This window comes from Anomaloglossus baeobatrachus, chromosome 7 (assembly GCF_048569485.1).
Source record: "Anomaloglossus baeobatrachus isolate aAnoBae1 chromosome 7, aAnoBae1.hap1, whole genome shotgun sequence".
Lineage (NCBI taxonomy): Eukaryota > Metazoa > Chordata > Amphibia > Anura > Aromobatidae > Anomaloglossus > Anomaloglossus baeobatrachus.
The window spans coordinates 196,305,631-196,326,807 of record NC_134359.1 but is presented as its reverse complement, the minus strand read 5'-3'; the positions used below and the strand labels follow the sequence as shown (position 1 = coordinate 196,326,807).

Genomic DNA, 21,177 nt, shown 5'->3' with positions numbered 1-21,177 from the left:
CTCCATGCTGCGCATCCCCCATCGTGCTCCATCCTCCATGCTGCACACCCCCATCGTACTCCATACTCCATGCTGCGCACCCCCCATCGTGCTCCATTCTCCATGCTGCACACCCCCCATCGTGCTCCATCCTCCATGCTGCACACCCCCCATCGTGCTCCATCCTCCATGCTGCGCACCCCCCATTGTGCTCCATCCTCCATGCTGCGCACCCCCCATCGTGCTCCATCCTCCATGCTGCGCACCCCCCATCGTGCTCCATCCTCCATGCTGCGCACCCCCCATCGTGCTGCATCCTCCATGCTGCGCACCCCCCATCGTGCTCCATCCTCCATGCTGCGCACCCCCCATCGTGCTCTATCCTCCATGCTGCGCACCCCCCATCGTGCTCCATACTCCATGCTGCGCACCCCCCATCGTGCTTCATCCCCCATGCTGCGCATCCCCATCGTGCTCCATACTCCATGCTGGGGCCGCCGGGGGCGGGGCCGAGCGTGCCAACGTGTGCCGGGGCCAAGCGGGCGAGGCGTCAGCGTATGCCGGCTCCCTGCACATGTGTACCGGGAGCCGGTGTACACTGGAGCGGACGATGCGTGCGGAGGGCCGTGGCAAGCGGCCAATCCATGCGGGGGGCGGGGCCAGGCCGAGGCGAGCGGGAGCCGGCGATGCGTGCGGAAGGCCGTGGCGAGCGGCCAATCCATGCGGGGGGTGGGGCCAGGCCGAGGCGAGTGGCCAATCCGTGGGGGGGGGGGGGGCAATCCGACAGTTGTCACTGTAACGATACTGTCACGACACAATTTTGGAGCAAGACAGACATACAGACAGAATAAGGCAATTATATATATAGATAATGGCTACAATAAACCATAAGAAAACCTAATAACAACAATATACATACAGGGGAACAGTAGACAAAGGTAATGGCGTCCCACACCCTAGGTTTTCTTATGGTTTTGTAATAATAATATAACAATAATAATCTTTTGATATATATTTACCCTTTGAGTGGTCTGTTTGCCTGAGACATCTTGTCTGTTTTTTAATGTTTTATATTTAATAAGTTATTTTTATGCAAATCGCATAATTTGTTGGTGATTTACATCCAAGTGTATTCATTCCCTGATATTGGTTGTGGTTTTGGTGTTTATACTGTACATAACACATACAAAATATTTCATAGAATTTGTGTAAACTATAATGTGTGAAAATGGACTTGCGCCGTCTGACTAATGGGATTGTGATTGTCTTTGTTTTCCTAGAGCTGTATGACTATTGCATTAGGGAAGGCTATGCTGACAAGAACCTTATCGCTAAGTGGAAAAAGCAAGGCTATGAGAACCTGTGCTGCCTGCGCTGTATACAGACCCGGGACACAAACTTTGGAACTAACTGTATTTGCCGTGTCCCCAAAGGCAAACTTGAAGTGGTGAGAGCTGGAATATAATAATGGCATCAATATCAGGCTTTTAGAGATGCCTGGAGATTCTATATATATACTTCGATATAAATTATTGATCCTCTCCGTGGGCTGTTGGTAATGCTCCCCAGCATCTTTCACAGGAATGGAACTGGCCTGCAACACTGGACACATGTGGATGGGGAGGGCTGCGGTGTCAGGAAGATTAGGCCATCAGTTTACAATTATTTCCAGATAGGACTCTCTCGATCAGTAGAAGGGACAGCAGAGCATCACTTTCACTTAAAAAGGCAACTTAATAGCATCGGACATGGGCACAAGCTGATGGGCGCTGTTGTGTTGGAGCCGGAATACCAGGTCCCTACCGAACAAACATTCTTGACCGAAGTCAAGCTGTTAATGGAGGAGATAAATGTTTAGGACAATTTTTCACAAGAGTAATATGGAGACCATAAGTTTAGTCCCCAGGATAAAAGCATCAGAGGCTCTTATTGCGCTGTTTGTTTGGGGCACCAGACCGATGGCTGCATTATGCCTGTGTGAGATTAAATTTAGATGCTTTTCATTATTCTAATTTCTAAGTACAGATGTTCTACCTACGTCACGCCTAAGCATAATATTATTCCTCCGCACACAGTCCATGCATTAGAACATCTTGTATAGGGGCAGGACACGGAGCAGGCCGTGATCAGTTCTAGGAAGCTCTTCTATGAGCACCTCCTGTTCCTTTTATTTGGCCTAAGCGACTGTATGGGGACTTCACTGTAGAAGTTAGACTGACAGTGTGTCGTACAGTGTATGTGTTTGTGTATAGGCGATAACGTGGCCTCTCCTCCTGTATAGGATATACTGTGTGATCATAAAGCTGTGGAATAACATTGCTTTCTCTGTTGCAGGGACGGATTATTGAATGCACACACTGCGGCTGTAGAGGATGCTCCGGATAAAAGAAAACTACTTTTTATGAACTTTATTATTTCAGATGTTGCTTTCAGATTCTTTTAAGATGAAGAATGATTTCTCTTATTGTGGCTGTCTTGTGACCAGTTCTTTCATTTTTTTAAGCACTTAATAAAGATGCTGTTTAAATGTGTTTTTGTTTTATATATAATTAATTTCTGAGGTTTTTTTAAGGCCTCCTCTGCCACCACTCATTGCATGCCATGGTTACAATTGTAATGGATAGGAGAAGCTTTGCAGTTTGTTTTTTGTTGAATTATTGATGAAACGTAAGTTTTCACGTGTACCATAATCACGGACACACGTAGACTCATTAAAATCAGCGGGACTGTGTGGAGCACATGTGTGTCTCTTTGCTGCACACGGCACCATGTCCATTTTTCTTCAACAGCATGGGTGTCACACGGACCGCACACTGATGTGATCTGTGTGATATCAGTGAGACATGTAACGGAGAAAACACAGGTCACACAAAAAAATGTATACTTGCCTGTCTCCTGCACTGCTGTCTCTGCCTCTGCTGTGACTTCCGGGTCCCGTTCCTTAAGCTCTATTCATATTCACTGCACCCACCGAGTATCCGGAAGGAACAGCAGAGACAGGTAAGTATACCAGCTCATGCTGTCTGTGTGCTATCCGGGTGTCACACGGATAGCACAGGGGCAGCATATGAAGAACACACCTACACCATGGACTGTAAAACGTGTGTGTTTTACGTGGACATGTGAAAGAGGCCTAAGAGTAGTGTCATCTATGAAGATGTATATAGAAGAATCAAGATGGTGTGTAATAATTGGGATCACCAAATAGAAAATATTCAAACAATTTTTATTAGTTAAAAAAACACCAACATGGAGTTAAAAGCATTTAAAATACACAAACGTGTTCAACACATATAGGGGCTTGCATATAAGAAGACAAAAACCCCACAGGTCACCCCCTCCATATACATAAGACACTATATATTAATAAGAAAGGCAAAGCCTCAATACTGATAGATGGACATCAGCAGAGAAACAAGCAAAATGCATCAGAAACATACATAAGGCTCTGTGTGCACTGGGAAATGAAATTTCCTTGCGTAAATTCCGCATGCTCTCAAAGATTACCGCACCCGCGGTAAAAAAACGTGGGAATCCGCACCCGAAAACCGCATGCGGTTTGCTGCGGTTTTACCGCGGCATTGTTCGCGGTATTGCCGCGGTTTTGCCGCGTGCGGGTTGGGATGTGCTTTATTGCATTCAATGCAATAAAGCACATTGAAGAAAAAAAGAAAAAAAACCCCAAACATTTAATTCTGATAGTGGATAGACAGAAGAATAGATAGAGGGATAGACAGACAGAGGGATAGATAGATAGATAGATGACAGATCGCTGCATTTCCCACGGTCGGCAGTGAGTTCACATTACCGGCCGTGGGAAATGACCGGTAATTACCTCTGCTGTCTGCTGCATTCAGCCTGTGTCTGTGACAGTCGCGGCTGGATGTCAGCAGTGCAGGACGCCGGAGCCGGAGCTGTGGACTACGCCGGAGCTTTGTTTGGGAGGGGTTAATAAAATGGTGAACGAGGCTTGTTGGTTTTATTTAAAATAAAGGATTTTTCGGTGTCTGTGTATTTTATTCACTTTACTTACGGGTTGATCATGTCAGCTGTCACATAGACGCTGCCATGATCAAGCCTGGAGTTAATGGCGGTGGTCCCCCATCACCATTAACCCCTTGTATTACCTTGCCACCACTGCTACACGGTGGCAAGAAGAGCTGGGGACACGCCGGTATTGCCGCATAATACATGCGACAGTGCCGGGGCAGCTGCGGCTGATATTCTCGGCTGCGGGAGGTGGGAGTGAGGCGGGGGACATTATCCCTGCCCCTCTCCCTCCCCAGCCTGAGAATACCGGGCCGCCGCTGTGTGCTTACCTCGGCTGGAAGGTAAATATACAGCGGAGCCCACGTTCTTTGTTTTCTATATTTCCGTTTTCTTTCTATGTGTGTTCTATGTGTCTGTGATGTCTGTGTGTGTCTGATGTGTGTGTGTGTTTACTCTGCTCCGCTTCCTCTTCCTGTAATGACATCACTTCCCTGCAAAACCGCCAGCAAGTGATGTACATTACCGGAGGTAAACCGCGAAATACCGCAGGGAATAACGCAGGAAAACGCAGTGAACCGCACAGAATTTGCTGCCTGCGTTATTCCCTGCGGGATTTCATGATTAACATTGAGTCAATGGAGTGAAATCCCGCAGCGATGTGTGGAAAAGAAGTGACATGCACTTGTTTTTGCTGCTTGATTCCCGCAGCAAAACATGCAGCTGTCAAATTCCGCCCAGTGCGCACAGGATTTTTTTTCTCCATAGGATTTGCTGGTGATTCACTGCAGAGATGTTATGAACATTTTCTGCAGCGAAACATGCAGCAAATCCGCGGAAAATCCGCGGCAAAATCCGGTAAGTGCGCACATAGCCTTATAGTACATAAGATTTCATAAATACCACATAGACAGGGTAAAAAGGTGCAGCGAAAATCAGTAAGCAGGAGCAGATTCTGAAATCACAAAGGAGGCAGCCATACAGGAGGGAGGACAAGAAGAACCCCCCCCCCCAATCTATCAAGATGTAGATCAGGGGCCTCAAACGTGGCTGGGTGTATGGGCCGCACATATAAAAAAAAATAATTTGGGGGGGGCCGCATTCTTTTCAGGACAAGGTGACATTTTTCTTGGTACCATATTCTTTTTTTCTATGCACCTTTGAATCACTGTTTTTGAAAATTTTTCATTTGTTTATTAAAACGTGCACTTTTTTTGTTAAAAAAAAACAAACAGTCTAGATGGTGAAAAAAATGTTCATGCTTTATTTTGATTTTATATTATATACGTACATATATATTATTCCCTTTTTGTAAGTAATACAGTTTTACAATTAGCACCATGTAGTAATTTTGGCCAATATCTTGTAGTAATGTTCCCATCCTGGTCCTCATCTTTTAGTAATGTCCCCCATTGCGTTCCCCTTCTTATAGCAATGTACACCATCCTGGTCCCCATCCTGTAGTAATGTGTCCATCCTGTCCCCTGTAGTATTGTGCCCATCCTTGTTTCTATCCTGTATTAATGTGCCCCATCCATGTCCTCTTGTAGTAATGTGCTCATCCTTATTTCCATCCTGTAGTAATGTGCCCATCCTTGTATCCTTCTTGTAGTAATGTGTCCCATCCTTGTCCCCATCCTGTAGTAATGTGCTCATTCTTGTCTTCATCCTGTAGTAATTTACCCATCCTTGTCCCCATCCTGTAGTAATGTGCTCATTCTTGTCTCCATCCTATAGTAATGTGCCCATCCTTATTCCATTCTTGTAGTAATGTGCCCATCCTTGTCCTCTTTCTGTAGTAATGTGGCACATCCATGTCCCCATCCTGTAGTAATATCTCCATCCTTTGGTAATGTGCCCATCTTTCTCCTCTTCTTAAAGTAATGTGCCCTATCATTATCTTCTTTAACTAATGTGCCCATGCAGGTCTTCTTCTTGTGACAATGTCCCATCCTGGTCTTGTGTTGTACCATTTTTCACACACACACACACACACACACACACACACACTATTCTCACCTGTCCTCCGTTCCCTTGGTGTCCTCTTTCCTGCTTCTTGCGGCCCGCAGGTGTGTGGAACTGGTAATGACTCGAGCGCAGCCCCTGTCAGCACTTCATCTTAAACTCAGATGAAAGTTTTGCCGGCTCTACCCAAAGTCAAGTTCTCTGTACACAGCTGTTCCAGTTGCAGCCGCTGGCTAATCAGAGGCAAGCAGCTGATGTCATACGCTTCAGTTGCTTGCCTCTGATTGGCCAGTGGCAGCCATTAAGTTGTGCAGAGACAGCTTGACGCTACACAGCACCAGCGAAACGTTCATCTGAAATAAAGTGCTGACTGCTATGGCCCTTGCACCAGCCGCGATCATTATCGGGTCCACGTGCCTGCGGGCCACAAGAAGCATCCTGAGAGGCCGTGTGTTTGAAACCTCTGATGTAGATCTTAAAGGCTGTAATTGCTTGACATTAAAGGAATTCTAGCACCATTGTTGTTATTACACTTATAAAATACTACAACAAAGATATGTTGGTGTGCTCATCAGCATTTTTCAGTCTGCAGCACAGAGGTGCGAATATGTGAGGGTAATTTACATATGAAACATTCAGCTTGGCTGATAGTCTGCTCATCTACATAAACGTACCTGATATGATTCACATGCAGAAGATTTCCTAGGCTATGTTCACATGCAGCAGTCTTGCTGCTATATTAAATGCTGCAGTCGGGCTGCTGCAGTGCTGTGTCGCTGCAGTCTTTCCAATAACTTGTAGGGAAACATGGGAAATGGCAACTGTTAGCAGCAAAGTATTTTCTGTAAAATTTAACTTAGAACTTTTATCAGCAAATTGTAACCCTGGTCACTACATAGGTGAAAATAAGCAACTTTGTAATATATCTGATCAGAGAAGTTGTCACAATTCCTCCTGTGCATCTTGGACGCAATAGGTGACTGCTGCAGCATAGATTCCGGGTGTGCTGAGCTGTTGGTATGCTGATTGACAGCTCAGTTGTCCAATCTAGTGCAGGGACATGCTGAGATGTTGATATTTTCAGTGACTGCTCAGCTGTCCAAACAGACTGGGAGGTTCTGGGTTTTCCAGTTGTGCTTCTTTTTGTTTAATTGCCCAACTATTTAGCTGAGCTGTCAGTCCCACACTGCCAGTCTAAAGGGTCATTGACACGCTGCGACATCGCTAACGATATATTGTCGGGGTCATGGTGTTTGTGCCGTACATCCGGTGTCATTAGCGACATCGCAGCATGTGACAGCTAGGAGCGACCATACACGATCGCAAAAACGTCAAAAATCGTTGATCGTTGACATGTCGCTCCTTTTCATAATATCGTTGCTGCTGCAGGTACGATGTTGTTCGTCGTTCCTGCGGCACCACACATCGCTATGTGTGACACCACAGGAACGACGAATATCTCCTTACCTGCGTCCACCGGCAATGAGGAAGGAAGGAGGTGGGCGGGATCTTCCGCCCCTCCGCTTCTATTGGATGGCTGCCGTGTGACGCCGCACGAACCGCCCCCTTAGAAAGGAGGCGGTTGGACGGCCAGAGCGACGGCACAGGGAAGGTAAGTCCGTGTGACGGATGTAAGCGATGTTGTGCGCCACGGGCAACGATTTGCCCGTGTCACACAACCAACGGGGGCGGGTACGCTTGCTAGCGAGATTGCAGCGTGTAAAGAGCCCTTTAGTCTTCTGCTCAGTTGTGCTAGTTGGCCTCTTGTATCTGTGCTTGGGGAATTGATCTTTTGCTGCCTGACCACTGACTTTGACCATCCTTTTGCATTGTCCCTCTGATCCGCTACACTCCAGGTATTCTGACTGTGACCTCATTACACCTCTGCCTATCCCCTTAATCATGATGTAATCTCCTGGTACCTGACCTCTGAAACTTTGACTTTCCTGCCTCATGAATTATTCGTGTAATGACGAGCATCACAGGAATATGCTTCTTTGCCCTCCTGGGCTGAGCTCTCATTCTCAAAATTCTCATTTCTGGGGAGAAAAAACTGTTCTTAATGAAGGCAGAATGTTACATTACTGAGATAGGAGATGGCAGATGTTAAAGCGAACCTGTCATCAGATTTGGGGCCAATAAGCTGCGGCCACCACCAGTGGGCTTTTATATACAGTATGTTAGAATGCTGTATATAAGAGCCCAGGCCGCTGTGTAGAACGTAAAAATCATTTTATAATACTTACCTAAACGGTGGCTGCGGTGGAGTTGGGTCATATGGGTGTCTCCGTTTTCCGGTCGCCGCCTCTTTCGGCCATCTTCGTCCTGAAGCCTGTGTGCATGACGTGTCCTACATCATACACACTCGCGGATCCCGCGCAGGAGCACTACAATACTTTGATCTGCAGAGGACCTCAATGCCGGCGAGTGTGGATGACATAGGACGCATCATGCACCCCGACTTCAGAAGAAGGACGACAAAGATGGTTGAAAGAGGAGGCGATGGCACCGGAGAATGGAGACACCCATATGACCCAACTACACCGCAGCATGACCGTTAGGTAAGTATTATAAAGTGATTTTTACGTTCTACACAGCAGTCTGAGCTCTCATATACAGCATGTTAGAATGCTGTATATAAGAGCCCTCTAGTAGTGACCGCAGCTTATAGTCAGCCAATCTGGTGACAGGTTCACTTTAATGATGAGATTCTGAGGAAGGAGCAGCTAGATGCAGAGCTCCTCCCTCTTATCTACATAGAATCTCAGCAGTAATAGGAAAGTCTTCACCGAACACAGATTAATTTATTTTATCCACTGAATTGAGAATTTTGAGAATGAACTTTCAGTCTTGGTGGAGAAAGCAGCCTTGTCTGATAAGATATATTACACAGTTGCTCATCTTCATTTATACTATTCATTTGTGAAAAAATGTAATCGAGTTACTCTTCCACCCAGGGCTTGTTTTCCCCTTCCTGACCAGTCCAAATCTTACAATTCTGACCAGCGTCACTTTATGATGTAACGACGCTGGAACGGATCCCGGTGATTCTGAGATTTTACTTCTTGTTAGTGCTAAATTTAGGTCAACATGATTTTCATTTATTTAAGAAAATATCAGAAATTTGACAAATTTTGAAAAATTCACAATTTTCTAACTTTTAATTTTTGTGCCTTTATGACAAATTGTCATACCGCACAAAATAACTAATATTTACCACACGTCTACCTTACATCTACATCATTTTTTAGGCTTTTTTTTGTTGTTGTTCTTTTGTTACGAAGTTAGGATTAAATGTTTAGCAGCAATTTTTCATTTTTCAAACACAATTTACAAATTCTACTTTTTTAAGAACCACGACACTTTTGAAGTGACTTTGAGGGGCTTATGTGTCAGGAAGCCCCCAAACAAGACGCCATAGTAAAAAACGGCACTCCTTGTGGTATTCAAAGCCACATACAGGGGATTTAACCCTTCAGGTGCTTCACAGGAATATACAAATCTAATAATCCCCGTACAGAATGTGGGCATAAACAACCATGAGGGAGAAAAGTGACCCAAAAAAAAAAGTGTAAAATTATGATACTTTACTAAATTCATTAAAAAAACGTAAAAAATACAATAAAAGACAGATATTCCTAAAATTGCAGCAGGACAAGACCAAGTGACGGTGCAGGAATAGACCAAACTTTATAATCCACATAGTAAGTTAGTAATCAATCATTGAGGAGCATACAAGTAAAGTGCTACAAAATTACGACTTGTGCAAAAACCCGCAATAAAGTGTATCATATGTAATATGTGCTGAAAATGTGCAAGACAGTCCGTATACTGCGGTCTGTGTGCAGTCTGGTACTGCAGTATACTGTGATCAAAAATGGCTGGTCCTGGTGGTCAAAGTGACCTGCTTGCCTGCTGGGGTCTGCACTTTGACCACCCGGACCAGCCATTAAGGTACTTAACCTGAACTTTCCATTATACTACGTCTCTCATTGATTTTGATATTTTCATCATTAGTAGCCACAATAGACTGGGTTCCGCAGTATACTGAGTTTCTTTCTTGCACATTTTCAGCATAGATTACATATGCTTCTATTTTGTTAGAGGTGAAGGAGCTCTGATTGATTGCTAAAGGCAACGAAAGACATTGCTAGTATAAGAAAGCTTATGTGTAAGTTAATATGATTTCAGCTGTGACGCTTAGCCAATGTTGTTGTAGAGGCTGATGTAAGTCACATGACCTTACTTCTATACTGTGTGGGGTTTAATGAGGCAATATATTGGCTGTTTTTGACAGATTTATCAGGTGGACTATAGCAACCAATCACAGCTTTGCTTCTATTTTGCTACAGGTCATTAATAGCAGCTCTGATTGGTTGTTATAGGCAATGAAGGACATTCTTAGTATAAGAAGCTTATGTGTCAGTTAATATGATTTCACCGAAGAGGGAGAGAGAGTGGGTGAGGGGAAAAATGGGAGAGATGGCGAGAGAGTGGGAGAGAGACAGAGTGGGAGAGAGAGCAGGAGAGAGAGTGGGAGAATGGGAGAGACGAAGAGAAACAGAGAGGGAGAGAGTGGGAGAGACAGAGAGGGTGGGAGAATGGGAGAGACTTAAGCCTGCTTTACATGTTACGATTCTGCATATGATATCGTATGTGATCGTAACCGCCCCCATCGTATGTGCGGCACGTTCAATTTTGTTGAATGTGCCGCACAAACGATTAACCCCCGTCAAACGTACTTACCTGTCCATACGACCTTGATGTGGGAGGCGAACGTTTACTTCCTGGAGTGGGAGGGACGTTCGGCATCACATCGACGTCACACGGCAGCCGGCCAATAGAAGCGAAGGGGCGGAGATGAGCGGGACGTAAACATCCCGCCCACCTCCTTCCTTCCGCATTGCTGGCCGGGAGCCGCAGGACGCAGGTAAGATCTGTTCATCGTTCCCGGGGTGTCGCACACTGCGATGTGTGCTGCCCCGGGTACGATGAACAACCTGACGTTCAATTTATGAGGAATGAACGACGTGCGTGCGATGAACGTTTTACCGTTCAATCGCAATCGCACGTAGCTGTCACACACTACAATGTAACTTACGATGCCAAATGTGTGTCACTTACAACGGGACCCCGCCGACACATCATAAGATATATTGTAGTGTGTAAAGCGGGCTTAAGAGAGATGTAATTACTATCCTGGGCAAAGCCGGGTACTACAGCTAGAAGAATAATAAAAATGGCAAAGAAGCATCCAATGATCAGTTCCAGGGAGACAAGAGAAGATCTTCAGTTACCTGTGAGGACTGCAGCCAACCAATGACGCCTCCATGAAGCCAAACTATTTGCAAGAAACCCTCTAGGCACCATTGCTGGAAAAAAGGAGTTAAAAATGTTTCTGTTTGTCCAAGAAGACACTGACTGGCCTAAAGAGAAGTGGAGCAACATTATATGGCCAGATGAGAGCAGGATTGTCCTTATTGGGTCTAAAGATCGCAGACAAATTGTGAGAAGACCAGTAAACACTAAATTCAGCCTCAGTACACTGTGAAGACTGTAAAACATGGAGGTGCAATGTCTTGGAGTTGCTTCTTATTCTCTAGAGTTAGGCCCAAACAAGGCACCATGGACCACTTTGAATATATGAAAAAAATACTAGAAGAGGTCATGTTGCCTTATGCTGAAGAAGAAATGCCCATGAATTGGATGTTTCAGCAGGACAACGACCCCACACACATCAACAAGTGGGCAAAAACCTGGTTTCAGACCAAAAAGATTGATGATATGAAGTGGCCAGCCCAATCCCCAAACCTCACTCTGATTGGCAATTTTTCAGAAATAAAAGGTTATACAACTAAATATTAGTTCAGTGATTAAGAGAAAAGTGAAGTCTAAACAAATTTCAGTGTACATTGTAAATATTCGAGTTTGTAAACGAAAAGCAGACACTGGTATTTTGTTGAATAGCCTGTTATTGCTTTTTCTTTATTTCCAGTTTAAAAATGGATATTTTGTTCATGTTGTCATTTGGGGTTGAATGTGCACTTCTCCCAGTGCCTTTGTGTACATGGAAATAAATGTTATGAAGATTCTGTTTTAAAAACGCTGCAATTATTTTGCACATACAGTGCACCGTTCAGTGACACTGCAAAACTCAGATGGGAAGGGGCTCCATAGTATAGTGCAAATATAGCTGGAATGGTTTGCGGGTGCCATGTCACATTGGCAGAGTCCCTGAGGTACCAGTACAGAACAATCTTCGTATAAGTGACCTCATTTTACAAACTGCACCCCTTAATGAATAAATCTAGAGATGCAGTGAGCATGTTGACACCAAACACAAAATTTTAGACTATCGGGGGTAAAGAAATAATTACATTTTTATCACTACAATACAGTTTTAGCCCCAGAATTTTCATTTTCACAAAGGAAAATAAATAAAAAAAAAAAAGGCCTCCATTTGTTACACACTTTCCCCTGAAAGTGGCAATATCCCCCGCATGTGACAGTACAGTACTTTTTGGCCGCAGCACAGAATTCGGGGGGGGGGGCGGCGCCGTTTGACGTTTGAGGCACAGATAAATAGTTTGCGGACTCTATTTGCTGAGTATCAGACGTATAACACTGCTGTACACTGATGAATACAGCAGAGTGTCAGTGTCTCCTACGTGATGTATATGCAGCAGTCTCCATGCATCCCATGTGATGTATATACAGTAATCAATGCATCCCGTATGATGTACATACAACACTATAGTGTATTCCATATGATACAGTCCTATGAAAAAGTTTGGGCACCCCTATTAATGTTAACCTTTTTTCTTTATAACAATTTGGGCTTTTGCAACAGCTATTTCAGTTTCATATATCGAATAACTGATGGACTGAGGAATATTTCTGGATTGAAATGAGATTTATTGTACTAACAGAAAATGTGCAATCCGCATTTAAACAAAATTTGACCGGTGCAAAAGTATGGGCACCCTTATGAATTTCCTGATTTGAACACTCCTAACTACTTTTTACTGACTTACTAAAGCACTAAATTGGTTTTGTAACCTCATTGAGCTTTGAACTTCATAGGCAGGTGTATCCAATCATGAGAAAAGGTATTTAAGGTGGCCACTTGCAAGTTGTTCTCCTATTTGAATCTCCTATGAAGAGTGGCATCATGGGCTCCTCAAAACAACTCTCAAATCATCTGAAAACAAAGATTATTCAACATAGTTGTTCAGGGGAAGGATACAAAAAGTTGTCTCAGAGATTTAAACTGTCAGTTTCCACTGTGAGGAACATTGTAAGGAAAAGGAAGAACACAGGTACAGTTCTTGTTAAGCCCAGAAGTGGCAGGCCAAGAAAAATATCAGAAAGGCAGAGAAGAAGAATGGTGAGAACAGTCAAGGACAATCCACAGACCACCTCCAAAGACCTGCAGCATCATCTTGCTGCAGATTGTGTCAATGTGCATTGGTCAACAATACAGCGCACGTTGCACAAGGAGAAGCTGTATGGGAGAGTGATGCGAAAGAAGCCGTTTGTGCAAGCACACCACAAACAGAGTCGCCTGAGGTATGCAAAAGCACAATTGGACAAGCCAATTACATTTTGGAAGAAGGTCCTGTGGACTGATGAAACAAAGATTGAGTTGTTTGGTCATACATAAAGGCGTTATGCATGGAGGCAAAAAAACACGGCATTCCAAGAAAAGCACTTGCTACCCACAGTAAAATTTGGTGAAGGTTCCATCATGCTTTGGGGCTGTGTGGCCAATGCCGGCACCGGGAATCTTGTTAAAGTTGAGGGTCGCATGGATTCAACTCAGTATCAGCAGATTCTTGACAATAATGTGCAAGAATCAGTGACGAAGTTGAAGTTACGCAGGGGATGGATATTTCAGCAAGACAATGATCCAAAACACCGCTCCAAATCTACTCAGGCATTCATGCAGAGGAACAATTACAATGTTCTGGAATGGCCATCCCAGTCCCCAGACCTGAATATCATTGAACATCTGTGGGATGATTTGAAGCGTGCTGTCCATGCTCTGCAACCATCAAACTTAACTGAACTGGAATTGTTTTGTAAACAGGAATGGTCAAATATACCTTCATCCAGGATCCAGGAACTCATTAAAAGCTACAGGAAGGGACTAGAGGCTGTTATTTTTGCAAAAGGAGGATCTACTAAATATTAATGTCACTTTTATGTTGAGGTGCCCATACTTATGCACCTGTCAAATTTTGTTTAAATGCGGATTGCACATTTTCTGTTAGTACAATAAACCTCATTTCAATCCAGAAATATTACTGAGTCCATCAGTTATTAGATATATGAAACTGAAATAGCTGTTGCAAAAACATAAATTGTTATGAAGAAAAAAGGTTAACATTAATAGGGGTGCCCAAACTTTTTCATATGACTGTATATACACAGCAGTCTCAGTGTATCCTATGTCATGTATTTAGAGCAGTCTCAGTGCCGTGTGATGTATAGACAGCAGTCTCAGTGTATCCTGTGTGATGTATATATAGCATGCTCAGTGTTTTTCATATGATGCATATACACTGTGTTCCAAACTATTATGCAAAAAATATTTTTTCATATTTTCCTAAATTAACTTTATGAATTGCAGTCATTGTTATTTTCCAGTCATCTACTATTCGAGTATAATTGAAATGTTTTTGATCAACAGGAGAAGAAAAAAGAAAAATCAGCTCACCCAGGTCTATGGAGACTCCAATGAGAGACAGGTGCAAGGATAGAGGCCGGCCACGCCAGGAAATTCCACAAAAAGCAAAAATATCCAGCATCCACGTCCAGATAAAATATAAAAGTTGTATCTTTATTCAGAATCAATTAAAAACATAGGGTGATGAACATCACATCCCCAACAAATATAAAAGTCCTCTTGGACCCCTCATACAGATACAACTTTTATATTTTACCTGGACGTGGATGCTGGATATTTTTGCTTTTTGCCTATGAAAACAGTATATTTTCAAAAATAATAAACAATCAAAATGCACTCAAAATGCATGTTCCAAATTATTATGCACAGCAGCGTTTTCAACCTTTTTATTTTTATTTTGAAAAACAAAATGGTCACTTGTGAAATTATAAGCATCAGCTTATTACAAAATGAAATCAAACAGTTTTCAAGTCAAAACTTAATTCTAGGTGATGTTACATTTCCACATAGGACCCCTTGTTCGAAAGAAGCTTCTGAACTCTCTAGTCCATTGAATTTGTCAGTTTTTGGATGATTTGTGCTTCAATTATTTTGCATGTGGACAGAATATCCTCCCAGAGCTGTAGCTAAGATGTGAACTGCCTCCCGCCATCATAGACACTCCTTTTGATGATGCTCCATAGGTTCTCAATGGGGTTGGGGTCAGGGGTAGATGGTGGCCACACCATAAGTTTGTCCTCTTCTATGCCCATAGCAGCCAGAGATGCAGATGTGTTATTTGCAGCATGAGACGGTGCAGTATCATGCATGAAAATGATCTTGCTGCGGAACGCACAGTTCTTCCTCTTGAACCATGGCAGGAAGTGCTGTTTTAGAAACTCCACATAGATTATGGAGTTCATCTTTATCCCCTCAGGGATCCTAAAGGGGCCGACAATCATGATTCCAGCCCAAAACATTACTCCACCTCCTCCTTGTTGGCGCCTTAGCTGTGTTTTCATGTGGTGTCCATCAACCAGCCATCCTCCACTCCATCCATCTGGACCATCGAGCGTTGCACGGCCCTCATCGTTGAACAAAACAGTTTGGAAGTCAGTCTTCATGTATCGTTTGGCCCACTGGAGCCGTTTCTGCTTGTGTGCAGTGGATAGAGGTGGTCGACAGGATGGCTTACGCACAGCTCCAAACCTCTGAAGGACCCTGCATCTTGTTGTTCGGGGGACATTGGAGGCACCAGCAGCTTCAAAAACTTGTCTGCTGCTATGACAAGGCATTTTAGCAGCTGTTCTCTTAACCTGACGCAATTGCCTGGTGGAAAGAGTCCTCAATTTTTCCTTATCAGCACGCACATGCGTGTGCTGTGAGTCAGCTACATACTTCTTGATTGTGTGATGATCACGATGAAGTGTCTTGGCAATGTTGATTGTAGTCATGCCTTAACCTAAATACTCCACAATTTGTTGCTTCTCAGCAGCCGACATATCCTTTTTCTTTCCCATACTGGAAAAAAATGTAGGCTGCTTAATAATGTGGAACAGCCTTCTTAAGTAGTCTTGCCTTTATTTGGACACACCTGCCAAACTAATGTGCACAGGTATCTGCAATTGCTTTCAGTGATATAAAGAGCCCTGACACACATCAGCATCAATGAGTTTAAATGACAAACAAAAAATGTCTAACCTTATCACTCCTAAACTCTTTTTGCATAATAATTTGGAACACAGTGTACAGCAGTCTCAGTGTATCCCATGTGATGTTTATGCAGCAGTCTGTGTATCTCATGTGATGTATATGCAGCGGTCTCAGTGTATGTAATGTGATGTATATATAAGCAGTCTGTGTATGCAATGGGATGTATATACTGCAGTGTATCCCATATGATGTATATATAGCAGTCTTAGTGTATCTCATGTCATGTATATACAGCAGTCTCAATATATTCCATGTGATGTATATACAGCAGTCTCATTGTATTCCATGTGTTCTATATCCAGCAGTCTCAGTGTATCCCATGTGATATATATCCAGCAGCCTCATTATATCCTGCAGTCTCAGTATATACTGTGATGTATATCCAGCTATTTCAGTGTCTCCAATGTGATGAATATCCAGCAGTCTCAGTATATCCTGTGTGAGGTATATACAGCTGTCTTAGGCTACATGCGCACGCTTCGTTTTTTGCTGCGTTTTTGGCTGCAGTTTTGTTGTCAGAACTTTCTGACATTTGACTTCCCAGCAAAGTCTATTAGAAGTCAGATTTTCTATGCGCACATTGCAGTTTATTTGTCAGCGTTTTATTTGTCAAATGTTTGTGACAAAAAAAAAAATGCAGCATGTTCATTCTTCCTGCGTTTTTGTCAACATTTGTCACAAAAACGCAGCAAAAACGCATGTGGTGAAAAACGCACTGAACACGCAGCAACAAACGCACCTACAATTTCAAGCATTTTTTGTGACATTTCCAGGCTCTCTCTGACAAGGTGCAGTTTTGGCTGCAGTTTGTGAACACAAAAAGATGCAGCGTGCGCATGTAGCCTAAATGTATGCTATGTGATATATATCAGCAGTCTCAGTGTATCCTATCTGGTGCAGAGCAACTAATATCCTTAACTGCGTGTGACGCCGTACGAAGAGAGTGGAAAGGTGGAGGGAAGTCGTAAATTATCATTAGTATGCCAGCCATGCTATGTCACACCCCTTCCACGCTAATCTGTGCCCAGTTTTCAAAAAGTTTCTGAAGCTGGCCTAAAAATGACAAAAGTTGCAAAATATTCTTAACTAAAAGTCAGGTACAAATGCTGCAACCTTTCAAAGTTTTATGCCAGAATCCTGATGAAAACGAACCTATATGTGCAAAACAATATTGTTGGAGTGCTTTTTAGGTTGGTAATACACCTGTAACTCCGATAGAACCCCCAATGCAGACATGCGTCACTTAGATGTGTATATTGGATTCCAATTGGTAAGGTGGTGTCACACACAGCGACTGCAACAACGACGTCGCTGCTACGTCACCATTTTCTGTGACGTAGCAGCGACGTCCCGTTGCTGTCGGTGTGTGTGACATCCAGCAACGAGCTGGCCCTTGCTGTGAGGTCGCCGGTCGTTGCTGAATGTCCTGCTTCATTTTTTGCTCGTCACTCTCCCGCTGTGAGCCACACATCGCTGTGTGTGACAGCGAGAGAGCGACGAACTGAAGCGAGCAGAGAGCAGGAGCCGGCGTATGGCAGCCTGCGGTAAGCTGTAACCACGGTAAACATCGGGTAACCAAGAAGCCCTTTCCTTGGTTACTCCATATTTACATTAGTTACTAGCACCGCCGCTCTCACGCTGCCAGCGCCGGCTCCATGCACACAGCCAGAGTACACATTGGGTTAATTACCCGATGTGTACTCCAGCTACGTGAGCAGGGAGCCGGCACTGGCAGCGTGAGAGCACACCGCTTAGCGCTGGCTCCCTGCACACGTAGCCGGAGTACACATCGGGTAATTAACCCGATGTGTAGCCTGGCTAGGAGAGCAGGGAGCCAGCGCTAAGCGTGTGCGCTGGTAAACAAGGTAAATATCGGGTAATGGTTACCCGATATTTACCTTAGTTACCAAGTGCAGCATGGCTTCCACAGCGACGCGTGTCGTTATGATCGCTGCTGCGTCTGCTGTGTTTGACAGCTAAGCAGCGATCATAACAGCGACTTACTAGGTCGCTGTTGCGTCACAGAAAATGGTGACGTAACAGCGATGTCGCTGTCGCTATGTGTGAACCCAGCTGTAGAATAGAGTAAGCCACAGCCGGACTCCTTATAGGTGACTTATCTCCTGTAGAAAGGATTGGGCATGACAATATTTTTGCGAAAGATTTTATTCATGAAAAATATACATTATTGTTGATCTACATTGCAGTATATACATATTCACACACACACACACAAAAAAAAAAAGTTTGTACTCTATTTCTTTAATTGGAATCAGTCTGTGGTTTAGTGCGGTATTTCTGCCAGGGATGTTCAGTTTCTTCAGCGCTCATCCATTCCAGCCAGCGGTTGTAGTAGCCACGGAAGCCGTCTATCTTCTCCAGGAACACATTCTTCTTAAAATACTGGAAGGAAATAACCAAAGATGAGGCCCAACTATCAGCAGCAAATAATGGATTCGTTGCAAAGCAGCCATGGACTGTCAGTCAGCAGGTGACGGTCAGTATCAATTCTGTCACTCTTCATATAGCAAATAAGATGGATTATACAAGATGGAGATGCTGTAATACTAAGGGTGCTTTCACACTGCTTTCCTCTCCCCGTTCAGTGGACCGAATCCCGTTTTGCAGGGGGTTCGATCGAAAGGCCAAACGGGACCACTGAATGGGGAGAAGAACGCAGTGTGAAAGATCCTTAGGCTAGTTTCACACATCCGGCATTTCGCCGGATATGTGAAACTAGCCTTAAGGAAAAAGCGTTATCGAGCCATGAGTGTCCCTTGTGACCTTGAGGATTCTGCAAACTGCAATCAGACATCACAGTCATATTAAAGGGAATCTGTCAGGTGCAATATTGCTAATCCCTGCCTAACCGTCCCTGTATACACTAGCATAGATAAAGAGATCTTTAGAAAAAGTATTTCTAAAGATCTTATATCGTATATGCTAAATGAGTGCAGGGACTAGCCCCCTGGGTGTTAGTTTCCCTGGCTAGTCGGTCCCATTAGCATGTTAGTATGCCCCTGTGGGTGTGGTAACATGCTAATGAATGCGCAGCATCAGAGGATGATCTCACTCACCTCTCCGCTGCCATGCACTGGATTTCGGCTCAGTGCGCATGAACCCGGAGTTTGGGTTGTGCACACTACTTCAGTTTGAAGCTGACACGCGTACACCCGGCTTCATAGTGCGCATGACCCAAACTCCAGGGTAATGCGCACGGAGCCGAAATCCAGCGTCGGACGTGATGACAGCGGAGAGGTGAGTGAGATCTGCGCATTCATTAGCATGTTACCACACCCACAGGGGCGTACTAACATGCTAATGGGGCTGACTAGCAAGGGAAGCAATGCTCTTGGGACTAGTTCCTCGCTCATTAGCATACGATAAAAGATCTTTAGATATACTTTTTCTAAAGATCTCTTTATCTATACTAGTGTATACAGGGACGGTTAGGCAGGGATTAGCAATATACACACAGAATTGCTCGTGGTTCTGGGTGCATAAGGCACCTGACAAGTTTCCATTAAATACAAATAAGGACCTTTTTAAGAACATGTTTCAAAAAATGTTTAAAAACTGTATGGGTCTATCATATTCAATGTGATAACTTGCTTGGGAAAAAAAAACCTAAAAACACTTATGTGCCTTTGGCCTCTCTTTTCTCTGCACAATATGAAATTTAACCCCTTCATGATTGGACTATTTTCTATTGTTTCGTTTTAGTTTTTTCTCCCCTTCTTTGAAGAAGTCATAACTATTTTATTTATCCGTCAATCAATACAGCCTATAAGAGCTTGTGTTTTTTATTGGACCAGTTGTACAGTACTTTGGAAAGGCACCATTCATTACCACATAGTGTACTGGGAAATGGGGAAGACATTCCAAGAGTGCTGAAATTGCAAGAAAAAAAAAAGTGCAATTCCAAAATTATTATTTGGGGGTTTTATTTACCGTGTTCACCAGGTCAATACGAGTACGTGGATACCATATATGTATAGTTTTTTCTTTTTATTTAAGTGGTTCAAAAACATACCCTTAGACTGGGTCCATCTGAGAAAAACACTAGATCATGCTAATCAGAATCTGGTTTTATCAGAGGGGACGAGAGAGACAAACAAAGGTTCTCCAACCTCTCCATTCTGTCAGCCCGTTAGAGCCGGATCACACTCAGATGTTCCACAAAACAAATTCAGTGCTGGAAGGACCGGACCAGGTAGACGTGTCTCATGAAGCTTCACATTTATTTGTTACTAGCTGTACTACCCGGCTTCGCCCGGGTTAATAACTGCTGTTAACAAAATAGAATATATTAACAAAAATGTATTCTGCACACAAAAACCACAAAACAAATAGGTGTGTTTTAGGGCGATTATGTGGCGAGGTTGGTGTATGTGTGGTGAAATGTGTGCAGAGGGTGGTATATGTGTTCAAGTACGTGGTAGTGTGTGGCGCATTTTGTGTGTGTGTTCATATCCCCGAGTGTGGCGAGTTTCCCATGTCGGGGCCCGACATTAGCAACTGTACGGTAGATACTGGCAGCTGTCAATTTGCCCCCAACATTTTCCGTTTCACTTTTTCCCCATTATGTAGAAAGGGGCAAAATTGATTGGTAAATTGGAACGCGCGGGGTTAAAATCCCTGTCTGTCTCTGACTGTGTCTTTCTCCGTCTGTCTCAATCTCTTTCCCTATCTGTCTATCTATCTCTTTCCCTTTCTATCTCTGTCACTTTCCCTGTCTGTCTCTTTCCCTGTGTCTGTCTCTGTCTCTTTGTCTGTCTCTTTACCTGTCTGTGTCTGTCTCTTAACCTGTCTCACTCTTTCCCTGTCAGTCTGTCTCTTTGTCTGTGTCTGTCTCTTTGTGTCTG

General features: G+C 43.8%; 2 protein-coding genes across 3 annotated transcripts in view; one reads left to right on the top strand and one right to left on the bottom strand.

Moving 5' to 3' along the window:
• Window positions 1-2,510, top strand: part of BUD31 (BUD31 spliceosome associated protein) — a 33,821-nt gene extending 31,311 nt beyond the window's left edge. Inside the window, exons 4-5 of the mRNA XM_075319065.1 lie at window positions 1,260-1,426; window positions 2,314-2,510. Of these exons, the coding sequence (XP_075175180.1) occupies window positions 1,260-1,426; window positions 2,314-2,364 (218 nt within the window). The 3' untranslated portion in view covers window positions 2,365-2,510. The remainder of the gene's footprint in view (window positions 1-1,259; window positions 1,427-2,313) is intronic.
• A 15,972-nt stretch (window positions 2,511-18,482) lies between these two features.
• The window catches only part of PTCD1 (pentatricopeptide repeat domain 1), a 41,870-nt gene continuing 39,175 nt past the window's right edge, over window positions 18,483-21,177 (bottom strand). For both annotated transcript variants that reach the window (XM_075317853.1, XM_075317854.1), the window contains one exon: window positions 18,483-18,715. In XM_075317853.1, coding sequence (XP_075173968.1) covers window positions 18,575-18,715 — 141 coding nt within the window. In that variant the 3' untranslated portion in view covers window positions 18,483-18,574. The remainder of the gene's footprint in view (window positions 18,716-21,177) is intronic.